This window comes from Vidua macroura, chromosome 6 (genome assembly GCF_024509145.1).
Source record: "Vidua macroura isolate BioBank_ID:100142 chromosome 6, ASM2450914v1, whole genome shotgun sequence".
NCBI classification, from domain to species: domain Eukaryota; kingdom Metazoa; phylum Chordata; class Aves; order Passeriformes; family Viduidae; genus Vidua; species Vidua macroura.
In genome coordinates, this window is record NC_071576.1 from 2,589,123 (window position 1) to 2,610,066 (window position 20,944).

The 20,944-nt window shown below is 49.6% G+C and overlaps 1 protein-coding gene across 2 annotated transcripts in view; it reads right to left on the reverse strand.

Annotated features, from left to right (window-relative positions):
• Positions 1–313: 313 nt before the first annotated feature.
• Positions 314–20,944, reverse strand: part of TXNDC16 (thioredoxin domain containing 16) — a 37,869-nt gene continuing 17,238 nt past the window's right edge. For both annotated transcript variants that reach the window (XM_053980817.1, XM_053980818.1), the window contains 8 exons: positions 20,554–20,613; positions 14,026–14,194; positions 13,576–13,712; positions 9,025–9,109; positions 5,612–5,750; positions 4,917–5,077; positions 2,888–3,078; positions 314–1,923 (listed from right to left, as the gene is read on the reverse strand). In XM_053980817.1, the coding sequence (XP_053836792.1) occupies positions 1,643–1,923; positions 2,888–3,078; positions 4,917–5,077; positions 5,612–5,750; positions 9,025–9,109; positions 13,576–13,712; positions 14,026–14,194; positions 20,554–20,613 (1,223 nt within the window). In that variant the 3' untranslated portion in view covers positions 314–1,642. The remainder of the gene's footprint in view (positions 1,924–2,887; positions 3,079–4,916; positions 5,078–5,611; positions 5,751–9,024; positions 9,110–13,575; positions 13,713–14,025; positions 14,195–20,553; positions 20,614–20,944) is intronic.

Here is a 20,944-nt window from a genome sequence, read left to right on the forward strand (position 1 = left end):
GGCCCTGGCACAGGGTGCCCAGAGAAGCTGTGACTGCCCCTGGATCCCTGGAATTGTTCCAGGCTAGCTTGGATGGGGCTTGGAGCAACCTGGGATGGTGGAAGGTGTCCCTGCACATGGCAGGGGTGGGATGGGATGGGATTTAAGGTCCCTTCCATGCCAACCCATTCTGGGATTTGATGCTGATGATCAGGGGCAGCATGGGAAATGAACAGTGTTCAGTTTATGGAAATCAGCGGCGTAAGGACCTTATGGAGCAGAAGAATGATGGGAACACACGAAGGATCTGCTCACACCCTTCCCTTGGGAATAATGCCTTTGATCAGCAGGCTGCACTTTATTCCTTTAAATACATACATTTTGGCTCAAAGCCTGTCACTCAGTCCAAAAATGGTCTCTCTCAATTAAGGGCTTCCAGGACAGCCCAGGACTAATAATCTATTTCTGGGTATTTCAAAAGACTCACAGCCACGTGTGCTGCTTGCAGGATGAGAAATACTGAGTTTGCAATGCTCTTAGCAGTCCCTTACCAGGATTTTTTCCTCTTCCCAGTAATTTCAGAGCCCTAAGGATTGGAAGAGGATCTGACTCTCCCAGCACATCTCAGCAGTGCTGTGGAAGGGAGATGTTCATTGAAGGGATGGTCACGGAATCCTAGAATGGTCTGGGTTGCAAGGGACTTTAAAGACCATCTGCTTTCAACCTCCTGCCATTTCTTGTCCCCAGGAGATGTGCAGAGGCTGGAAATCCACTTCCCCAGCTTTTGCATCTCTCCATTTAAGTTTTGGATGTGAAGCAGCTCTACCCCACCTTGGAAGGGTCCAGCCTTGCCCTTCATCACCCTCCCCTCTTCCACAGCACTCAGCTTTCCACAGACCTTGCTCCCTGCACCACTCCCAGCACAGGAGGCACCAACCTCGCTGCTGTCACCGAGAGCAAAGACAAATCGAGGCTGCAAATAGCCCCCTGGGCTTGTGACCAAGAAAATGCCAGCAGTGAGGAAAGCCACCTCCCAACCTGCCCACCCTTGGGATTTGCTGGCAGAGTTTTGTCCCAGCTATTCAGGACTGTTGTGTGACCTGAGCTCTGGCCCCTGGAATAAATCTGCTTTTACCAGATCCTCCTCTTCTCCCCCTGCGAGGATGAGCACGCTCATGAATTTGGGTCACAAGTCAGGTGTAAACACAGCTGGGGGCTGGTTGGAGCAGCCCTGGAGTGGTGGAATGCTGGCTCCACATGGTTCCAATGCCGATGGAATTGCAGGATTTTCTGTCACACATCAGTAGAGCTTCTCCTGCAACTAGGGAGGAGAGAAATGGGCTTTTTATCTTGGAATCACTCACCCCTTCCTGCTCAGGGGCAACTGAAGTGACTCTGAGACTTGGGGAATCTACAGAGCAGGGCTGAATTGTCTTTTCCAGTGTAACTTGTTGCTTGATGAGCTCCCAACAGCAGCCAGGGAACAACAAGTGGGATGTACAGACACGTCCCTGGCTTCAGAAGCCCCCAGCACTCAGCAGCAGGAAGTGGCCTTTCCTTTCACCATTCCTTGACAGCTGAAACCTCTTCTCTCCTTGGAGAAAAGGCTGGGGAAGTGCCAGGCTTTCCAGGGCAGTCCCACACCTTCCCCCCACCCCAGCTCTCAGAGCTCGCTGTGCCTCTTGCCCTGCTTGTCCCTCGCTGCCAGCCTCGGGGCCGTCCCCCGCAGGCCCCTCCCAGGGGAACCAACTTCCTCTGCTGGGCTCTCCTGGGCTGGCTCCTCCCGGGTGGCAGTGTCCCCTCCGGCAGGGTCCCCTCCGGGGCTTTTGGGCTGTGCTGGCGTGTCCCCAGGCTGGGGGGACAGCTCAGGCACGGATGGCTCCATCATCTGGAGGAAGTCGTAGGCAGGGAGTGGTGGCTTCCAGTCTTCCTCAGACAAGGTACCTGAGCAGCAAATACAGTCCCAGTTAGCAGTGAAGAGTTATGCCCCATCTCCATGGATATTTCCCTGAGGAATTATGACTTCCCCCCCCCCCCCCCCTTTCTAATGAATACAACATTTAAAATATTTTATGAAAGATCATAGAACCACAGAACAATCTGGGTGGGAAGGGACCCTTAAAGATCACATCATTCCAACCCCTGCCATGGGTAGGGACACCTTCCACTGTCCCAGGTGGCTCCAAGCCCTGTCCAGCCTGGCCTTGGGCACTGCCAGGGATCCAGGGGCAGCCACAGCTGCTCTGGGCACCCTGTGCCAGGGCCTCCCCACCCTCCCAGCCAGGAATTCCCTCCCAGTATCCCATCCATCCCTGCCCTCTGGCAGCCATTCCCCATGTCCTTTCTCTCCATCCCTTGTCCTAATCCCTCTCCAGCTCTCTTGAGCAAGACAGATCCATGCTGGCTTCCTCCAAAGCCTCATCAGGCTGACCAAGACAGGAGGGATGCAGTGAAAAGCTTCACAGCACAAGCCAACCCTTTATGTCCTAAAGACCCCAGTTAAACACCAGCTTCCTCACCCTTTCCCATCCCAAAAGAAATGCAGGAAGGTGCCTAAAGAGCAGCTACTTCTTACCCTGTCAGCTGGGAGCTGGGAGGTTTTTTATTAGCAAGCTGCAGTTGGGAATGGGAAAACACAGCCAGATTTAGGGATTATCACAGGGAAAAGACGTTGGTTCCAAACTATCCACGTTTGGCTCTGAGCATTAAACAGTCCCAAAGCAAACTTGTGAGTGTGGGCATTCTCTCTTGGCTGGACTATTTGTACTTCTGCAGCTCTAACAAGCAGAGCTGGTTTTTCCATCATTAAATTCCAGGGCAGACAATTTATTGCACGTAGTATCTTCTCATAAACACACTGGAGCTCACAGTGTGTGCTTGGGAACGTTATAAACCTGTGTCCACTTACTGCTGGGAATCTCCAGTCCTGCTTGGAGCTTCTCCAGCCACGACAAGATGTTCTTCTCAGTGATGGACTGCTCTGAGGGGAACTTGAACACCTGACCCCCGGCATGGAGGTTCACCCAGAGGAGAACGGGCAAGGGAGGAGTGGTGGAAAAGTAAGTCCTCAGGATTCCATATCCCACTGGAGTCTTCTTCCTGTTGGGAAGAGGAGATTCAGGTTTGGCACCACAACAGGACTGAGAGGCAAAAAAAAAAACCACCAAAGCCATTGGGTCACATTCAGCAAAGCACAGTTTGGTGGGATGGCAGAAGCATCACCCCTGGAAGTGTTCAAAGCCAGGTTGGACTGGGCTCGGAGCAACCTGGGACTGTGGAAGGTGTCCCTGGCCAAGGATGGGCTTTCAGGTCCCTTCCAACCCAAAGCATTCCAGAATTCTCTGATTCTAAGCACTGTAAATGAGCCTGGTGCTTAAGGAACCTGTTAGGATCCAATGGAGAGAGAGCAGACAACAGCCTGGATGTGTGAAGAAATCCTTGAGCAGGACAAACTCTGTAGGAAGGTGGGAGATGTTTTCCACCTTAAGGTTCTAAGAACAGGTGGGAGAAGAGTGGGACAGGTCCTGCAGCCCCCCAGGGTCAAACCCTGTCTGCAGGGACAGCTGCCAGCCCCTTCCAGCCCAGCTGCTGCCACTGCAGCTCCACAGGGATGGAAAGGCAAATTGCTCAGGTGACACAGAGAGTGGAAACAGGACATTGAGACAGAGGGACAGCAAGCCCACAGAGGTGCTGAGACACTCCAGAACTATTATAAGGCTTCAGATCTGAGCTGGCTCTTGCCCTGGGAATGAGGGCTTCTTTCCAGGATGAGGGACTTTTGACAAGGACATGAAGTGACAGGACACAGGGAGTGCCTTCCCAGTGCCAGAGGGCAGGGATGGATGGGATATTGGGAAGGAATTCTTCCCTGTGAGGGTGGGGAGGCCCTGGCACAGGGTGCCCAGAGAAGCTGTGGCTGCCCCTGGATACCTGGATGTGTCCAAGGCCAGGTTGGACGGGATATCCTGGACAGTGGAAGGTGTCCCTGGGCATGGCAGGGGTTGGAATGAGATGATCTTTAAGGTCCCTTCCACCCCAAACCCTTCTGGGGTTCTGCCCTGTTTTGTGGCATTGCCATTTTGCTCTGGCACAGGAAGGCTTTTTGTGTCTCAGGAAGGCAGAGCAAAGGCAGATGTGTAGGTGGGGAAGTTCCAGGGCTCTTGTTTCTGGTGCATTACTGGCAGCCCAATCCCCTTCTCTCTGAGCACATGTGCATTTTCCCCCTCAGCTAAACTCCAGCCCACGCTGGACGGCGCTTCCCAGACTTCAAAGCTCGTTATGATTAAGCCACTGAAGTTTCTCTGGGCTTGGGCAAAACAAACAGAGGCCAAAAATTCAAAATGCAACTAAGAAGAGGAGGATAGGAAAAATAAAAAAAAAAAACAAAAACCTTTCCTACAATTTTCTATTTCTTAGGTCTTAAATTAATTTTATTGCTTGAATATTTTTAAAGTTGAATTTATGGGGCTTCTGGTTGAACCTTCTTATGAAAACTTTCTTTCCCCAGTCAATGACCAGTCATTCCCTCTAATTGCTGGTGGAAAATCACCATAAGACATTCCAGGAGGGCAAGTTTCCCTTTTTTTTTCTTCCCATATGCACTTCATTCCATCCCAACAAAAATGCAAATAACACCAGACCCAGCGTCAAGCTACAACAAGCACTGGAGAACATTTTCCTCTATTGAAAATGATTTCTGCAATCAATTAAATATTTACTAATTTTACTTTGTTAGGCAATTTTTGCAGTTGCCCAGAACACTGAGTGAACCATTGCTCAATGGTTTGACCTCCCAACTCCTGATGATTTCAGACCCAATATTCACATTACCAGCTCGTGTTCTCAGTAATTGCAGCCTCAGGTTTTTTTGGTTTGTTTTTTTTTTCCTGCAAGGCTCAGAGCGAGTTAATGGAAAGAAGAGATTTTCAAACACTCACAGGTTCAACCAGCAAGCCACAAACGCCTGCTGGGGTCTTCTTTTTGCCAGCTTCAGCATTTCCCTGCTTTCCACCTGACTGATGTCACCAGCACTGAACAGGATGAGGAAGGGCTTTCCGAGCTGCAAGTACTGGGGCAGATTTGGCACGGTGATTTCTGGCTGCAGGACGTCACAAACAAGAAATTGGGGGTTATGGGGAGGAGAAAACAGGAGAAAATTCCAATTTCTGCTCTTATATGAGGGTGTAGGGGCTAAGCAAGGCTGCAGGCTCTGTGTGGAATGTGGGAAACAGGAAGAGGGCTGGGATTCTGGTGCACTTGGGGATGTCTTTGCCCAACCCAAGTGCACCAAGTCTGTGGGAGCAGCTGTGAGCTTGGAGATGGGGATGTGAGCCAAAAGGCACGTGGAAAAAACCCTGGGAATAGGGAATAGACCCAATAATAACTGTAACAACTAGCAGGTGAGTGACTCTGAGGCCAGTCCCTCAACTCCAGGGTCTCCTGCTCCAAGACCACACAGCAAAGAGTAGATTTCTGTACAGACTCCCTACTCCAAGTCGTAAAATTTAAAAACAAACTCGGCACGATAAAAATAACAAGCGGACACGGCCGTTCCACAGAACTCCACGCTATAATCAGGGCTCTGCAAATGACTGCAATGGAAAAAGGACATTTTGATTTTATTTTTACTCACAAAAATGTCCAGCAGTTCATATCTGATCATCTGCACCATGTCCTGCACGCTGTGTTTGGACAGAGCGATGCCTTCCACGCTCCGGCCACTGCTCCGGGCCAGGAGGAGGGCAGGGGGGGACACGGAGTATTTTCGGGATCTGAAAAAGAGGGATGGGCACAGGGGGGTTGGACACACCCCAAATGTGCTGCACACAGAGCTGGCATCCTCCTGGAGACATGTCCCATCCCTGGAAGTGTCCCAGGCCAGGTTGGATGGGGCTTGGAGCAGCCTGGGATGGTGGAAGGTGTCCCTGCCCATGGCATGGGTGGAATGGGATGAGCTTTAAGGTCCCTTCCAACCCAAACCATCCTGGGATTCTGGGATTTTATTCCTACTTCCCCTTCATTTTCACACCTATGGTTGGGTGACGGAAAAACTCACCCAGGGCTTCACTCTGCCTCCCCAGCCAAGGCAAACAGAGGTCTCAGATTCCATCCAAGGGACACAACCCACACAAAACAACCTCCAGGAGATCCAGTTTTTGTCTCAGTGAAGAAACCCAAAAATGCTGGTGAAGTCCAAGCCCCACACTGGAGCAACACACTCAGGCTGCACCCACCCAACTCTTGGTGGAGTAGTCAGATGATCCTTTGTTTCACAATGCCCTTCTGGCAAGAGCGTTCAAGGTACTCAAAGAAAAGCTGAGAAAGTGGGAAAAGCAAAAATAGGAGAAGTCTGAGCAAAGAAAGCGCAGGGGGGACACCAAGCCAGGACAGCAATTTTTTGGAAGTTTGAGGAACTTCAGCCCTGGAGGCTCCAGATGGCACTGCACAGAGGAAGGGTGTGACAGGGGAAATCAGCTGCCTCTGCAGTTTTTGGGGTCACGTCTGATTTCTTTTTCAAAGGCTCCTGGCAATTTTTCAAAGGCTGTGACATCAAAGAATCCCAGAATGGCTTGGGTTGGAAGGGACCTTAAAGCTCAGTCAGTTCTACTCCACTGCCATGGGCAGCGATACTTTCTACTGTCCCAGTTTGCTCCAAGACCTGTCCAACCTGTCCTTGGACACTTCAAGGATCCAGGGGCAGCCACAGCTTCTCTGGACACCCTGTGCCAGGGCCTCCCCACCCTCACAGGGAGGAATTTCTTTAGGTCATCAAAAGTGGATGGAACTGCAGATAATTCATCTCCATGGTGTCCTACTCTTATGGAGGCCTGTCCCATCTTCCATCACAGCATTTATCTGTCTGGGACTAAACACAACCACTGCAAACCTCACCGTGAGCTGATGTATTTACAGTTGATTAAGTCTGGCAAAACCCTAAAAAATTTTAATTTGGGGATTTTGAACTTATTGAACTTCTATAGGTTTTAAAGAGATTCTTTGGCCTTGTCATGGCTCAGAGGAGTGAGGACTCTTGTTCCCTGTATCTAAAATACATCACCTTGTTCAGCAGCCTTTGATAAACATCTGTGAGGGGGTGAGGCACTGGAAGAGGATTCAAGAGAAGCTGCCCCTGGATTCCTGGAAATGTCCAAGGCCAGGCTGGACAGGGCTTGGAGCAACCTGGGATAGTGGAAAGTGTCCCTGCCCATGGCAGGGGGTGGAACTGGATGGGCTTTAAGATTTCTTCCAATCTAAACCATTCTGGGGTTCTACTCTATGATTCTATAAGGAAATATCTTATACACTGTCAGAAAATCACCAAATTCCCCAGCTACACTCTGTCCTGAAATCCCTTCTCCTCTTCCTGGTGCTGAGGGATTGTGCTGTTGCTCACCACAGCTTTCTATTTATACAGCAGGACCATTCAGTGGGTAACACAAGTCTTGCATTTCAATCAAAACCATCTGCAAACAAATACTTGGCAGGAATCTCTGACACCAAAGTGGAAATAAATAACGACCTCATGCAAAGCATTTCTTCCTCAATGCCTTTTTCCCCTTCATTAGTGACCAGCCCAGCAGGTGCCTGCTGAGCAAACAGCTTTGCTCACAACAACCTTTGTGTATCCTGTAGCTGTTTTTAATCTGGAAAACGTCTACAGAATGCACAAAAGGGGAATCAGCTTCCCATAGTAGCCATAAATATTTTCTCCTTGGGCACTGAGCTCAAGAATGGCTTTTCATTTTCTGAAGAAGGGAAGTGAGCCTGGCTCTTGCATAAGGAATTCCTGTAAGTGTTTACTTTCTGCTTACAGTTGAAGTCCATCAGCTACAGTAGCTTCACCCACAAATCACAGCCAAAATCCAAATTTGGCAGAAGGACTATCAATATAAACTGCACTAAATATTCCTGCTAAACAGGAGCAGGCTGCAGACTCTAGGAGCAGGGAGGTGGTTTCTTGCATGTGTCAACTCTGAGAGAACAAAGGTCTCTTCTACTGGTACCTTGAGATATCACCCTGTCCTCTGCTTTTTTTTCCTTCTATTTCAGCTGGGCTGAAATCCTCAGGGAAGAGAAGTCTTAACTGATGCCTGGAGCAGTTTGGTTAATAGAGATGTATTCCCAAGGTATTTGCATTTTTATTCTCTGTGCTCACCACAGAAGCGCCCGTGTCTCATCAGGAATGTATCACACCTCTGAGGAACTAATGAAAATAATTCCCTGCTGCACTGCAGGCTGTTAAACCCACACCTGGAAAACAGGCCAAGGACCTCCTGGGATTTTGAACTCTGCCTTGATAGCTCATTCCTGATGGAAATGAGATGCCAGGGCAAGCTGGAGATTCCCCCTGGATCCAGCTGCCTTTCTAGGCACTGAAGGACCTCTCACACTCCAACCCAAAGGATTTTGTCCCTTGCTGGAGTCTTAATGACACAGCTAAGATCCCATTAACTCCCACTTGGCTTAAAGTCAGGGATGCAATTCCACCAGGAATGCAGCTCCATGGCAAGACAACATTTATTTCCCAGCTTCCAAAGCCTTTTCCAGCACCCAGACTCAATGTCCACTCCACTCCTAGCCCAAGTAGCCACAAGCAGCTTCTTTTCTGCCTGTTCTTGGCAACTGGGGGCAACCACCAGAGCAAGGGAAGGCACTGCAGTGGCCATCCATCATTTTTTCCTCATGGAAAGAGAAAGGCAGGACTTTTCCTCCCTCACACACTGATGGTGTATTTTTTCCAGGCTGTTTTTTTATTTTCAGAAAGGTTCGCTCCTGTTTGTGTGAGGAACACCACCACATCCATGGGGGCTGAAGGACTGAAAATGAAAGGGAATATGAACAGCAGGAAGGTGAACCATGGACAGGCTGAGAACCAGTGGCAGAGCCAAGGTGACAATTCCCTTTGGATGAGTCCTGACCCCTCTCCCTGCAGGAAAAAGTCACTTGTAGCTGTCCCTTAGCACACTGACACTTGCTCCAGGCACTGCCTTTCACTAAGTGCAGATCAGCTTGAATTCTTCCCAAAGAAAAAGAGAAACCACTTACAAAGCCAAGGCATCATCTTCAAAATACATCCCCATCCTTACGTGGCCACTTAGGATGTTTCCTGCCTCTTCAAAAGCTTCTCTGGCTGGAAAAAGACAAAGACACAAGAATAAACAATAAGAAGAGAAGCGTTGAGGTTTTTTCCTGGAAACCTGATCGATGCCTGCACACATAACATCCTGCCAGAGCAGACTTTCAGGAACTAAACCAGGATTAGAGGCTCCCAAGAAATTACTGCAGCTCAGGGCTGCAGGCCATGGGAGGAGAAGCAGGCAGAGAGCAAGGATTAGGGGAAAATTCCCATTATGAGAACAGTGTTTGCTCTTCAGCCACCAGCACTGAGCCTCCAGGATCTGCAGGACAGAGGCACTGCTGGAAAATGAAATGTCTTTAAGGACTTACAGTCTGTAAGCGTTCTTGGAAACAGGAGACCAATTATAAGTCTAAACAGAAATCTTATAAATCCCAGTGACCTTTGAGAAATGATGGATGATGGCTTTACTGGAGTAGGGCTAAGAGCCTGGAGATAAACCAACCTTTCCCTCAAGTGTCTCTTGGTTTATCCAGCTCTTCCCAGCAGACTGGGGCTGTTGCAGGATAGGGAAAAGCCAGACTGGGCTCTCTTGATCACAGCTGAGACTGAGAGCACAGCTCCAAAACAAAGCTGACTGCAGAGCTGCTTTATTCCCTTATAAAAAGCCTCCAATTTCACAGAATTCCAGAATGATTTAGGTTGGAAAAGACCTTAAGCTCATCTTGTTCCACCCCGTGCCACGGGTAGGGACACCTTCCATCAGACCAGGTTGCTCCAAGCCTTGTCCACAAGCTGTGGTTTCAGGCAGTGGATCCATGGAAAGCCAAGCTTTGTGGGAACATGCAAGGCACAGCAGGGAGCTTGTGAAATGCAGAGATCAGAGCTCCAGACAGCTGCTGCCAAAGGTGGGGTGAGAACAGGGAGGAGGATTTCAACACCACCACCCCCCTCCTCCTCTGCACTGAGCAACTGAAAGCAACAAAAACAGCTCTTCTGACCCAAGGAGAGGGAGAAATCTCCCTCTTTGGAGAAGCCAGGCTTCTCCTGAGAATTAAGGGGGTATCTCAGATACAGCCATGATAAAAATTGCTGTCCCACACCAGGGACTGTTCCTCAGGACGTTCACTGTCACAGCACAGCTGGCCAGCCCAAGCCCCTGGGAGCAGTGACTCAGAGCTCAATAGATGGAGCTGCCTCACAATTGGTCCCTTTTTGGTTCTTTAATTCCTGTTTTGCAGTCACACTCAAAGCTGTATTTTCCACTGTTTCCCACGTGGCCCATAAACTTTTGTTTAAACTGTTTTCCTTTTTAAATGGAAGGAGTTCCTTAAGGAGTGGCTCATTGAGGGCTCAGTCATTATCATAGAATCTCTGAATGGGTTGGATTGGAAAGGACATTAAATCCCATCCAGTGCCACCCCTGCCATGGGCAGGGACACCTTCCACTGTCCCAGGCTGCTCCAAGACCTGTCCAACTTTGTCTGGGACACTTCCAGGGATCCAGGGGCAGCCACAGCTGCTCTGGGCATCCTGTGCCAGGGCCTCAGCACCCTCACAGCCAGGAATTCCTTCCCAGTCTCCCATCCATCCCTGCCCTTTGTCAGTGGGAAGCCATTCCCTGTGTCCTGTCACTCCAGGCCATTGTCCAAAGTCCCTTTCCAGCTGCTACAGAGAAATCATTCTTGGATGTTGCTTTCCAGCTCTTCTGGTGTTTGGCTACTTGATTTTATCAGTGCTGAAAGAAAAGTTCCCATCTCAAGTTCCTCCACCAAGCCCTAAATCCTCACTTGAGATATGAGCTTGTCTTCAAGTGCTGCCCTGGGTCAGCCCTGGCTGCAGGAATTCCCTCCTAAGTCAGGACAACCTCCAGCAATACCAGGCTTATTCTTTGACCTGATTTTGTCCTCCCTCCCCATCACACTTCCAAATTCTCCCCTATTTCTGGCTGCACTAGACCCAGAGCCATACACCAGCCCATATTTCTCCAGGTTCTTTGCTTCATACCCAAACCCCCCACAAATTCATACAGCTCCACTGCAGACAGGAAGCACTTCAAAAAAAACTACTTAAATATTTCCTAGGAAATTTGTCCCCCTGAAAGCACGATTTTAATTCCCTGAGGGGGCTGCCCATGCTCTGCAGCACAATCCTTGAGCTGGAATCCCAGCTGCCCTGAATTGCACAAGCACAACTTCACTGCTTTGGGAACAAGAAGGACTCAAGCTGCCAGATGAGGAAGGGTCTAAAATCCCTGCAGAGTTTTGGGAAGCAGGATCTGAGCCCCACTCTTTATCCCTCTGGAAGGAGGCATCTTCTGACCATGCTCTCCAGCACAGCAGCTCCTTTATCATCTCTCCTGCCTTCCTCACTTGGCTTCCACTGATGCTGCCAAGCCCTGTGAAGCACCAGAGCTCAGGGATATGTTCAAATATTTCAGTATTTTCAAATATCCCTGAGGGTGTAGGACAGTTTTACTTCATAGGATGCTTCCAGTTTCTGCATCAAAACCAAATTTCTGTCCTAAGAGTTCTCTGAGTTTCCAGTAAAACCTCGTTCATTGCCCTCATAACACATTCGCCTCTTCCAAGTAAATTTTATTTAGGATTTTTCCACCAGACCTCTTTTAGCTCAGACCCCACAAAGGGCTTGTTAACGTAGTCCTGAGGGTAAGGGTTGGAAAACATCCAGGATGATTTTAGCAGGACATCACATTGCTCTGTTTCAGTTCACTAGAAATGACAATGACTCCACTCACTGCTGCTCGGGGTTACAGCAGGAATTCTGCCATGAGAAAATAATTAGGAATACCAGATAAATCTGCAGGTTGATAATAGGAACAATGTGGTTCTCCTGACTCCAGCAAGGCTTGATGCCACAACAGCTGCCTCCAGGTTCCTGCTCCCTCAGGCTGTTCTGCATCACAGCTACAGCACCCTTGGGAAGTGGGTGGAGAAGACATCCCAGATTTCATCTCCCTGTGGCTGAGTTACCCCAGGCTGAGGATGCCATGCTGGACTGCAGATGGAATGTGCCCTGAGGGAAGAGGCAACCCTACAGCATCCACAAAAGCTGTCTGGAAACCTCCAAGGCTCTTGTCTGCATGGAAGGAAATGAACAACAACTCTGTAGAATCCCAGAATGGTTTGGGTTGGAAGGGACCCCAAAACCCATCCAATTCCAAACCCCTGCCATGGCAGGGACACCTTCCACCATCCCAGGGTGATCCAAGCCCTGTCCACCTTGGCCTTGGACACTTCCAGGGAGCCACAGCTTCTCTGGGCTGGATGAAAAGGTTTTTGGGGTCAGTAGGATTTCCTGCTGTATTTACCAGGTTGGATCTCCAGAGGAAGGCAGAGAATTGGCTGTCAGCTGGCTCAGGGAACACAGCCCAAGTGTTTTCTAGTTGGTTCCAGGCATCCTGTCTTGTTCTTCCCTCTTCCCTCTGGACCCTCTCAAGTGAGAAAGTAGCTTGGTTTGCATTAAACCAAAGTTTAGAGCACAAGGGAGCTTTTAAATGAAAAATAGTCTGAAAGTTTGATCTTAAGCAAGATCAGGAAGTTCTCCTATTTTTAAGGCAGCAATTCCCAGGGGGAGCTGGCAACTGAGAGCCTGTGGGGTGGGAAGATCCCAGCTCCCAACTGTGAGGCTGTGGCACAGGGTGCCCAGGAAAGCTGTGTCTGCCCCTGGATCCCTGGAAGTGTCCCAGGCCAGGTTGGATGGGGCTTGGAGCAATCTGGGATAGTGGAAGGTGTCCCTGCCCATGGCTGGGGTGGAATGGGATGAGCTTTAAGGTCCCTTCCTACCAAAACCATTCCATGATTCTGTGATTTGCCTGAAGTTCTCTCTCCAGACTGGCTTTATTCCCTCTCCCTTGGTAACACATTGCATTTCTGTGTCCATCTATTCCAAAATCCACAAGTGGATTTCATTGAGTTGTTCACATTTCATTCCTCCTGATGCAAGAAACTTCTTTTTAAAATATTTACCTTATTGCTGCTCTGTTTTAAACAAAAAATAAATGTTTTTGGATTGTGTGTTACAAGAACTGGGGCTACTGCTCCTTCAGGAGAAATCAGCAAGATCCAAGAGTGGATCTCCTGCTTTTTTAAGGAAGAATATTCTGGGACATGTTGTACATGGACTCCAGGAAGAGGCTGATGGATCTGGGCTAAACCAGAGGCTTAAAGGGAATTTAATGCCAGCCTACAATTACTTTGAAGGGACTCATAAAGAGGACAGAGCCAAACTCTTCGGGGTAAGGGCCAGGAGGTACAACAGGGACAACAGGCTTGGGAAGTTTCTACTCCCACAGTGGGTGTTGCAAACCCACCTGGCAGCTGAATGTCCTCTGAGCCAGGCTATGGATCTGAAATCCCACACCTGGAACCACCTGCTACCCTCTCACTGTACAACTGGAAAAGGCAGTGCCAGGCAGGCTGTGTTGTGAACTTCCAACAGCTGGAAGCAGCCCAGTCCCACCAGGAATGAGAGTGCTTAACCCACCAATCCCAACAAACCTTCACTGGTGGCTGAGCTAAAAACTCCCAGGAGTGAGGTGTGGTGGTGGGATGAGAGCTCAGATGGAAACTCCCCTCTTAAATATCCTTCTGCTTCATCCATCGTGGCCAGCTTCAGCGGGCAGGAAACTTGGCTCCTGTGGAAAGGCAGAGAAACAACTTGGGCTGTTGTCTTCTCTGCTCTTGGGATGAAGAGACAACAGGGCAACCTCAATCCAACAAGGCCCCATCACAATGGGACAAGTGTGACACCTCATTAGAGACAAAAATTACCCATCTGGGAAGGTGATAATTATCACCAGAGAGGTGCTGGAGCTGAGAGAGAACAGCCTGAGCCAAACTGAGAGCCTTGGGAGCTCCACTAAAAATAACAGAGAAGGAATTCAGGCAAAAAGACAGGGATGGTGACAGAAGACGTGGCAGATGTCCCACTGGGGATTTGTCACTCACAGTAGGATGAAGCTGCTCAGCTCTTCGGTTCCCCACATGCCACCATATGTCACTGGCTGCTGTCCCTCCTTGTAAATCCTGATGGTGGGGAACTGGGTGACATTCTCCTGGGAGCAAAGGCCAGGCCAATCCCAGCAGTTCACCCGGGACAGCAAAACCCCTGGGGTTCCTAGAGTGGAAAAGAAATACTCATGAATGATATGAAAAAACTAAAAACAACAATAAATTGGTTGGAAAAGAGAGCTTTTTATTAGCTCAGTGGATATGATTGTCTATATTTGTATTTATGCTGACAGAAATCTACCAAAATCCAGCCCCAAATACACAATCCCTTTGAACACAGCCCATCTCCCTTCTGAAATCACTCATTCCCAGAAACATTCACATTGGACTGGTAACTCCAAGCAACACCACAAACTCCTGAGACATCTGTCCAGGAGCTCAAAAGGCAGTAGGGAAAGGTGATGGAAATACCTCAGGAATAAGGCCAAGAGAAAGAAATAATGCAGACACTCACTTACAGGAAAGAGGGAAAATAAAGATTGGCATGATGGAGGAGGAGGATGCAGCCAAGGTTTTTTTCATTTATTAAGCTGTTCAATATTGAAAAATATCTGTTCTGCCTCAAGCATGAAGCCAAATGCACATGGACCAGTTAAAGGGGATGGAAGAGAGATGCTCCCATCCACTGCCCTCAGGAACAGGGTGGGATTCTTAGGGCCATCCTGAGAGCCAGGAGTTGGGCTTGATGATCCTTGAGGATCCCTTCCAACTCAGGATTTTCTATGATCCCACCCAAGCCATGAGCAGACATCTGTAGGACCTTAAGAAAGTCTCACAAGTAAGGGAGTGGGAAAGGAAGAGCACTTGGGAATTACAGAGCAGTCAGTCCAACTGTAGGTCCTGGGAAATGTCCCAGAAAGGCTTTTTATGGGTCTCACCAACACAAGAAACTCAAGAGGTTGGTAAGAAATGAAACAAATTAAAAGTTGGTTCCTTGAGTGCTCTCTACGAGCCCAAGATTTGTACAACTCCAGCATTTCCTTCAGCAAGGAATCATGGAGTCACAGAATGTTTGGGCTGGAAGGGACCTTAAAGCTCCATCCCATTCCACCCCCTGCCATGGGCAGGGACACCTTCCACTATCCCAGGTTGTTCCAAGCCCAGTCCAGCCTGGCCTGGAACACTTCCAGGGAACTTATCAGCCTTTCTTTCATCTTTGGGCTGAGTGAAGCCCAGCACAGGCTGCTGTTGGTCCTTGGCTAAGCCTGACCTAAATCCTGAGCAGCTTCACTCCTTCCCTTCCCTTGGCTTCCAGCCTCACCTGAGCTGCCTCAGGGGCTTGACCAAGGACAGTGTGCAACTGTCCATGCCCATGGCAGGAATGCTCTATCTCAGAAATCTTCATTCCTTCCCCAAATCCTTCTCTGAACAGGACTCAAAAGCAGCATGGGAAAGATGGGATAAAACCTAGAGACAAGTACACACATGGAGGCAGACCATGGCCAAGAATCCTCCAGAAACCAGGGCTGGGGCAGATGATGAGGTTTTCTCAAGTGAAACCAGCCAAGCTTTCTTCTCTCCCTGTCCTGGGTCTGATTCTCATCACTATTTTCATTAAAGGCCTGGCTGATGGAACAAAACACATCCAATCTGGTTTTGATCTCAAGCCTAGAGGAGCAGAAAGCAATTTGAAGGGCAAAGTGTAAGGACAGCAGCATTCCATGAGGAGAAGCAGGATGCAAATGTACCACCAGTAGTGCAGGAAAGGGATGGGCACTCAACAGCATCTGCAGCCCATGGGAAGAAAACTCTCTTCTTCTGTCCTGGTGAAACCTCTGGAGAGCCCAGCAAGTCAGCCTGGGAAACACGTTTTTGGAATGGTTTAAGCAAATGAGAATCTGGAGCAGTTTGGAAGACTTCCCTCCTGAGGAAAAACCCAACCAAGTTTTGCCTGGAAGTTGCCAGCGAGAAAGAAACAATAAAATCTAACAACACCACGTCAGGGGTGCTCTGAGGGGCAGTGAGATCACTGGGAAGGGTCAAGCAGCAGCCCATGCCAAGGTGGGGAGGGCTGACCAAATGTTAAAGCAAGTTCCTGAGAACTGAGCGCAGCTGAGCGTTGCACAAACTTTGTGCAGAGGAGCTGTGGACCCCCTAACCCCTGGGAGGGTTCCAGGCCAGGTTGGACAGGGCTTGGAGCAGCCTGGGATGGTGGAAGGTGTCCTTGCCCATGGTAGGGGTGGAATGAGATGGAGCTTTAAGGTCCCTCCCAACTCAAACCCTTCTGGGATTCCATGAGGATTTTGTAAAGGGGGTGAAGGCAGAGGTGACCTCAGCATGAGTTCCTACTCCTTGTCCCTCTATCCTTGGCCTCCCACAGGACCATTTTCTGCAACCTTCATTTGAGGCTCTGCACTGCAGTTCACATGAGGAGTTTGCTGCTGTTCTGCCTTGTGTCAAACCCTTGTGCAGAAAAAGCAGGAAGCAGCACAAGTGAAGGGCCTGCAAATCCACTCAGACAGGCAGCAATTGTCAAAACACTCCACGAGAGCAGAAATGGTTTGTGTCATTCCCAGACTCTGCAAGCAGATCTCCAACTGAAAGCCTGACCTCAGATTTACACCTCTGATCCAGTGTAGCTGGTTCTCATCATCTCTTACCACATCATCTTGTGTCTTGCCCAACTCTGGAAAATAATTCCATGGAAATGGGGCTTTGATGTCCTGTTAAAATCGAGTTGTGAGGCTGCTTGAAGCTCTTTCAAAGACGAATTTTAATATCTGGATATTAGGTCAGGGAATTATCTACCATGAGCTCTCAAGGAGCCCCATGTGGCCTGAAAAACACCTGGTACAGGATGGTCCCTCTCCCACCCCAACCTGCACCATTTCATTTATGACTGAACAAGCAGAACTTTCAGGAACTGAGTAACTCAGCAAAGGACTGTCCAGCCCTGTGGTCACTGCTGAGTGGGAGTAAAGGTGAAAGAGGAACACAAAATCCTGCCCTGTGGTTTCAGGTGCTACTAAACCCAGCAACAGGAAGAACCTCTGCCCTAGATGTCTTAGAAAACCAGGAAAAGACAAACCATCAATGCCATAGAGAACAAGAACAACCAGGAATCCCTTGAACTTATAATCATTTGAACTTATAATTATTTGGAAGGCAGGACTAGCATGGTGCATGAGCATGTTCAGGTAAAGGAATGGAGCTGGGAAGGGTCTGGAGCTCCAGGAGAGGCTGAGGGAGCTGGGAAGGGGCTGAGCCTGGAGAAAAGGAGGCTCAGGGGGGACCTTGTGGCTCTGCACAGCTCCTGCCAGGAGGGGACAGCCAGGGGGGTCGGGCTCTGCTCCAGGAACAGGGACAGGAGGAGAGGGAACGGCCTCAGGCTGGGTCAGGGGAGGTTTAGGCTGGATATTAGGGAAAATTTCTTCATGCAAAGGGTTGTCCAGCCCTGGCAGAGCTGCCCAGGACAGTGGTGGAGTCTCCATCCCTGGAGGGATTTAAAAGCCGTGTGGATGTGGCACTTGGGGACATGGGACAGTGGTGGCCTTGGCAGTGCTGGGGGAATGGTTGGACTCGATGATCTTGGAAAGCTTTTCCAACCTAAACAATTCCATGATTGTATTAAAAAACCAGCTCACTTGAAGAGCTGGTCCAAAGGCCACAACATGAAAGAGAAGTTATGTACAAAGTGCTGCACTTCCAGAGGAAGAATCCAATACAGAATGGGAACATCTACCTGGAAAACATCACACAATAAACCCTGAAACCTTCACTCCAGCATTAGGCTCCATGGATATAAATTGCTAAATCATGCAGCTGATTTTCCTGCCTTTGAGCTGCAGTTTCACCCTGTCTTTGTAAGCCCCTGGTCAAGATGACCCCACAAGCACAGAGGAGGGAAGCAGAACCATTTTTCATCACAATATATTGCTCTTCTTAGATAGTGATTTCCTCTCTTCTTTGCAAAAAAGGCCAATAACCCACCCAGGAAATGCTCAGCACTGTCTCACCTTCACCTCTGCTCTTAACCCTGCTGCCTCCAAAAATTCCTATCTTGCAAAAGCAAACCAGAGGTGCAGCAGTGAGCCCCGGTGGGACTGCAAAATTCTTGCTCCAAGGGTAGAAAACATGCTTAGTTCAGCAAGGCAGAGATGCTCCTCTTTGTCTCCTGCTAAACTGGATCTCTCAGCAAATGGAAAACACTTGAGGGCTGGAAACTTCACTTGGTGAGGATCTGCTGAGCATCTGGAATGGGATGACTCACGGGGTCACTGCAGCCTCCAGCCTCCTCCATTCCCGTGTGTTTGATCACACATGGCCTGTTCTCAGTGCCACTCTGCACAAAGAATTGGCATGGGGAGCAGGACCTGGTTCTGCAACTCAAAATGTGCCTCCAGCATGGGTGATTCACTCCTCAGACAGCTGCTTGTGGATTCCCAGCCCTTGGGAAGGAAGCTCCACCCTGGAGCAGGCAGTGCTTCTGGGGAACTGAGAGTGCCCCAAGCCATAGCCCAAGTTCTATTCTCAGTCCTGCACAGCTTGAGGTCTTCTTCCTAATCCAGCCATCACTGAGAGCCCAGGGAACAGCATCCTCTGAGGTTTTCCAGCTCCTCTGGTAGCTGGATCTCCCAGTTCCCTGAAACTCCTTCAGCAGCAGGGAAAAAGGATCTCCAGATCCACCAATGCAGCTGTTCTGTGTCTGCTCCGAGGTCATGGCAGGGAAACCAGACTGGAGTCGTTCCATCTGGCCTGGAGGGTCTTTGGAGAGACCTGAGTGATCACAGGGGAAAGGCTCTGATACCAGGCAGTTCATGATCTCTGCTGAGAATCTGTCTGTGGCTGTTTCCCTGCCCCAAGATTGTTATCAAGTGATTCAGAACACACATGGCGAAATCCTGTCCCTGCAGAACCCACCAAGGGTTGGGAAGAGGCTGGGTTTTACCCACAGACTCTCCTGTGTTGCTCCTTTAGCTGGTCTGGCTGCTGGGGAAGTCCAAAAGAAACCCCACAACAACCACCACCTCTCCTGTCCCTTCCTGTTTATTCCTGAGATTTCAGTCCAGATCAAAGCTGCTGGTGACTTTGCCTTCATGCAGACCATGAATGCAGAACTGCTTTCCTCCAGCCCTCAGCACTGCCTGCAGCATTCCCAGGACAGCTTCTTGTAAGCAACTCCCACTGCAGCTGCTTCCCAGAAAACTGTGGGGTCCCCTGCACACTCCATTCATGTCCCCACTGCTGAATCCTGCAGGACATGGTGCCCAATCCCAGGGGGCCACCAGCACCAGGAAGAATGAGCCTTGATGGAGAAAAAATGATGGTACCAGGAGAAGGCACCAGCCACCTCCAGAGGTGCTGGAATAGCTCTTGCCCAGATCCATGTGACTTCCCCACTGTGCCACAGTGGGATGAAGCCACCTCAGTGTCCCCTGCAGCCAAGGGGAGAAAAGAGGCACCTCTGGAAGAGATTCAGCCCATGTAAGAACCCACCTCTCTCCAAAAAGCAGAGTGGGATGGGGTTGAAGGCCTGCACGTGGGGCTTACACTGCACAGACCCTCCTGAAGGATCCCTCCCTCCTGCCTTTGCTCCCAGGTTCCCTGATGTGCTGTCTCTAAGTGCTGCTGATTGTTCACCATCCCTGTGTTATTTATGGAGTTCTGTGGTCACCTGTGAGAGTTCCCACAACTGAGGCAGACTGCAAGCCCTGGAGGCACCATCCCTGTAAATGTGACATTGTCCTGCCCACACCTGTCTGTCCTGTTTCCCTCCAAAGCCAGGGATAATCACAGCTCCTTTTTCCAGCAGAGCTGAGGTGCCACCCAGCACACTGCTGTGTAGGGCATCTCCTGGGCCTGGGCAGGACAGGGCCCTGAGGGGCACAGGCAGGACCCTGTTTCCATGTTCCACGTCACAGTTCCTGCTGTTTGCTGCTCTGTGTCACCCCCTGGCCCTTCCCAAATTCTCCCTGATGCAGTCACTGTGCCCAGCAAATGGGATCACAGAGGAATTTGGACTTTCCACTATCCCAAGCCCCATCCAACTTTGCCTCGAATGTTTCCAGGATCATAAAATCATGGAATTGTTTTGCTTGGAAAAGCCCTCTAAGATCACTGAGTCCAACTGTTCCCCCAGCACTGCCACCACTGTCCCATGTCCCCAAGGCTTTTAAATCCCTCCAGGGATGAGGACTCCACCAATGGTTGGGCAGTTGTGCCAGGGCTGGACATCCCTTTGCATGAAGAAATTTTCCCTAATATCCAGCCTAAACCTCTCCTGGTGCAACTTGAGGCCATTTCCTCCCATCCTGTGTTTTTCTCCCTGGGAGCAGAGACTCTGCAAAGATCCCTAAATCAGACACAAAGGAGTGTTCCTAAACAACCTGGTGTGGATATGGCTTTCCTTAGGAGTCTGAGGAGGAAAAATGAGTGTGCTCCAGGTGAGGGAATGAGGTACCACCCATGTCTTGGTTCCTCCTGCCAAGAGGAGCAGGTGAAGCCCCAAGCCCTGGGGTTCCTTACCCTTCAGGTGAGCGGCCACCTCGGAGTAAGAGCGCAGCACTGCCAGGGACACAGCTTCCCCTGAAACACAGGAGAGGGGAAACACAGCCCTGAGGGACAGCCAGCCCCACCTTGCTCCCTGACAATGTCACATTATCAATCTCTGCATCCTGAGGTGCTTCAAGCTCTGGAAGATTTGAAATAAATAAGGAAAATTTAACTTTATGCTTCATGTCTCTGCCTATGTCTAGGCCAACCCATGAGTCCATGCTACATTAATTTCCCCTCTTGTCACACATTTTTTCCTATAAAATGTAGGTTAAAAATCTCTTAATATCAGATTGATATCTGCTGTTATCAGTCAGTGAGAAGAACTGATTTAATCTGATTGTTATTAGTGCCCATGAGACAG